Source organism: Chenopodium quinoa, unplaced genomic scaffold (assembly GCF_001683475.1).
Source record: "Chenopodium quinoa cultivar QQ74 unplaced genomic scaffold, ASM168347v1, whole genome shotgun sequence".
Classification (NCBI taxonomy): domain Eukaryota; kingdom Viridiplantae; phylum Streptophyta; class Magnoliopsida; order Caryophyllales; family Amaranthaceae; genus Chenopodium; species Chenopodium quinoa.
Genome location: NW_018742951.1, coordinates 7789580 through 7793331, shown reverse-complemented (window position 1 = coordinate 7793331; position 3752 = coordinate 7789580). Strand labels below are relative to the sequence as shown.

General features: G+C 30.2%; 1 protein-coding gene across 1 annotated transcript; it reads left to right on the top strand.

Moving 5' to 3' along the window:
* Positions 1-3063: 3063 nt before the first annotated feature.
* Positions 3064-3570, top strand: LOC110728675 (probable WRKY transcription factor 28). Its single transcript, XM_021908318.1, has one exon. It carries the CDS (start codon positions 3064-3066, stop codon positions 3568-3570), a length of 507 nt encoding a protein of 168 aa, XP_021764010.1.
* Positions 3571-3752: the final 182 nt, after the last annotated feature.

Sequence of the window (3752 nt, the reverse complement as noted above, 5' to 3'; positions counted from 1 at the left end):
TCGTACGACATCAATAAATGACATCTAACATTCTGCATCAAAAATCCTAGTTGCCCTTTCTCCTTTCTCTCCTTTTAACTTTATAATGTTCTTCAAAATTATTGTTTCATAGGATGAAAATAGCCAAAATCTATTTATGTTATCAATCCAACGAAACTACATTCGTTGAGTGCAGTAAGTGCCCTTATTGTGGGTTTTGTTCAAGTTTGGTCATCTGAGTTTAGTATAGTACAAGTTGTTGGATGGGTAAACCTAAGATTTATACAAGATCGAAATCGAGGTTAATTTTTCGATTATAATTAGATGAGTCAGACAATTATTTTCTTCGTCACAGCTACAACAGATCAACAAATCCCCCTCGCTGAAAAATGATGTAAATCACAACGATATGAAATGAGTATAAAGCTAAGAACGTACGATTTGCAACAACGATTGTAACTTTTCTGAAAGGATGTTTTAATTTTAATCAATTGATATGTATTATTATTTTTAAATCTCTTTGCCTATGTCGTTAGCATGTTAGCAACAACATTGAATATTCAAATAGAATTTTGTAGAGAAGCGTGTATGGCTCGAAGAAGCCCCTACTAATGTAAACTCTGCCCTTGTTTTTGACTCTGCTAATGCTTAATGATATGTGAGCACTTCGATCTCATCAAAAAAATAAAAAATTGAATATTTCTCTCCCGACCCCTCTCTCCTTTCTCCCCTCTCCTCTCTCCAAAACCCTAGCCTCTATTGTTAAATTTTGGAGGAGCTTCAATCGGTTGTTACCGATTGACAGCCCCAATCTCTCTCTCTTTTTTTCTTTTTTTTTTTTATTTTATTTTTGTGTGTGTGTGTGTGTCTTTTCTCTTTATTTTTGTTTGTTTTAGGTTTATAACTAGTTATTGGTCCGGATAATGCCTTGGTACATCATAAATTTATAAGTTTGTTTAAAGAAGGGTTAATATTAAACAATATTAATAAGTGAATGAATTATGTAATAATCTCTATATTATCTTTCATTAATGTATACTACATATAAGATATATCAAATTTAAATAGGGCGTAGGTGACACATGGCGCACATGTTGCACCAAATCATATTGAATAAAAAGGTGACACATGGCGTTAGCATGTTATCCCTATGAGTTTTTTTTTCTCTCTTATAAGGGAGGATTTTTCTTATAAGAAAGAGATTTTTCTTCTCTCTTATAAGGGAGGATTTCCTTTTTTTTTTTTGTTTGATAATTTGCTATAGAGTTGCTTCATTGTTAAAGATTTGTGCGAGATAAAAAAAGAGGTTAAATGTTCGATTACAATCATATGATTTTTTTTTTTTCACGCCTTACAATAGATTGATAGACCCCTCGCTGAAGAAGGTTGTAAATCACAAGAATGTGAAAGATGGTATGAAGAATATACAATTTGTAACAACGATCGTAGCTTTACTAAAAGTATTTGTTAAATATAAATCTCTTTGCAGATGCCGTATGAGTTTTTATTTATGAGTTTTTTTTAATTTTTTTTTTTGGACACAAAGCAGAAGGATAGCTTTATTAGTTGACATAATGTCAGCCATTACAAGGTTCAAAGCATCAATAGGAGCTTCTTCAATCCATACACGACGTAAGCTATCAAAGTTTTTGCTAAGGCTAGCCTAACATCAAATCGATCACATTGCAAGAAAATATAATATAGAGGACATTAAAAAATTTCAATTTAATTGTAAACTATATATTATCTTTCCTTTGATATCTTATCTTTGAATCAATTAAAGATCAGAAGAAGCAATTTTGAATTATAAATAATTGAAGACTAACCATAAATTGCGCAAGATACTCTTGTATTTTTATTTTTTTTATTTTATTTGAAGAAAGACACTCTTGTATTTTATTTGATATAATATATTGATATAGATTTTTATAATTTTTTTATTTTTTTAATTTTTTTTTAATTTTTTTTAAGGGAGCCACAAGAGCGGAGGTGATATGAATCGATATCAAGATCTCTTGGAATCGGGAAGGAACCTCTAACCACTTGAGGCCTTGAGCTATCCCTCACTCTCAATAAAGAAGTGTCACTAATACTAGTTTAGATCCCATGTCATGCACGGTTATTATTAAAATTATTCTTAATCAGCTTGACAACATTTAATAAAACATCTTAGATCACTAACTTTAGTTTTATGAAAATTGTTACGGAGTACTCGTGAAAAAAAAAATTATTATGGAGTATCTTTGTATGTTAAAAGGTATGGAGTATATTAAATCTTTTGTTTTAAGTAATTACTATATTATTGAAAATATTAAAGTTTTTTTTAAAAAAAAAAAAAGTTTAAAGACACAACAGGAGATGATACGTGTAATTGTGTGTGTCTTTTAATATATAAAGTTATTAATTATTGATTATTGAAATATATAAATAAATACATTTTTAAAGAAGTAAAAAGTTTAAACTAATTAAAAACCGATATGTCTCACGACCTTGTAGACTAGAAGCGATTTTAAACAACTAATAGTTGATACACACATTATAAATTGCACGCTATTTGACAATATAAATGTATAATAGGAAACAACACTAATTCACTTCCAAATAAACAATACAAGTATTTAGAAATGGATGAAGTAGTACGTATTCGAGAACGAGTAATGACGTGTTGTATGAAAACTAAGAATACAAGGACCGGCACTTTTTAGAGTAAAGACCTCGTCATAGCTTGTCAAGAGAATTGAATAAAATCAAATTTAATAATTTCGGCCATACAAGTTACATTACATACCAATCTACATTATACGTTCAATCATACACCTCACATAAAATTCCAATCAAGAAAAACTAAAAAGGACATTTTTAGCCCTTTTAATTACAAACTCTATTTTGTCAAACCTTACCTTATATAAAGTTTATTTTGCCTCATTTTCTAATATTATTAACCAACCACACTATCTATCTCTTTATTATCTCTCTCTTCCATTATATACTTCTTCAACACCAAACCTAAAAACAATATAATTCATTCTTTTAGTCAAACCCTTCTTTCTCTCTCTACACACATTTCATACTTAATTCAATTCCATGTCTAATGAAGCAACTAATTACCATCATAATCTCTATAATAATCACTCTTCCATGTCTAATGAAGATCATCAATCTATATTAGACAATACTAATTTCTTCTCATTTTTTGATAACCCTAATAATTTTAATACACCTTGTGTAGATAATAATAATAATAATCCATCTAATAATGATGATACTTATTACAACTTTAATGAGTTCTTACATGGTTCTTCTATGGATTACCCTACGCTCGCGAAGAGCGTAGGGGTATCCCCTACTTCCTCTGAAGTGTTTTCCTCCGTTGTCGACGAAAACCCGGCAATGGCCAAAGAAAAGGAGGCAGCGGCAGGTGTTGTTGTTGGAAATGGGGGCAATCCTAGCACTCCTAACTCTTCCATCTCTTCCTCTTCTACGGAAGCCGGTGGCGCCGATGATGGTTCAGTTGGGAAGAAAGATAATAAGCAGCACCCTAATAAAGCGGTTGATGATCAAGATGAGTTAAAGCAAGGGTATGTTCATTAACACTTCATTTGGTAAAGAAGTAGAGTATTAATTAGTGATTTTTAATTCCTTAATTAATATAGTTAGGTAACTTGACCAAAGGGAATAAAAAACTTTTCATAAAAAAAAATATCTCTTTTTATTATGCTCATATTTGTTAAAGACTTATGATATAAGATCTTGAATTAATTGTATTTTCTTCA

Coding starts and splice junctions, on each gene's coding strand:
- LOC110728675 (XM_021908318.1), top strand. CDS start 3,064: ATGTCTAATGAAGCAACTAATTACCATCATAATCTCTATAATAATCAC.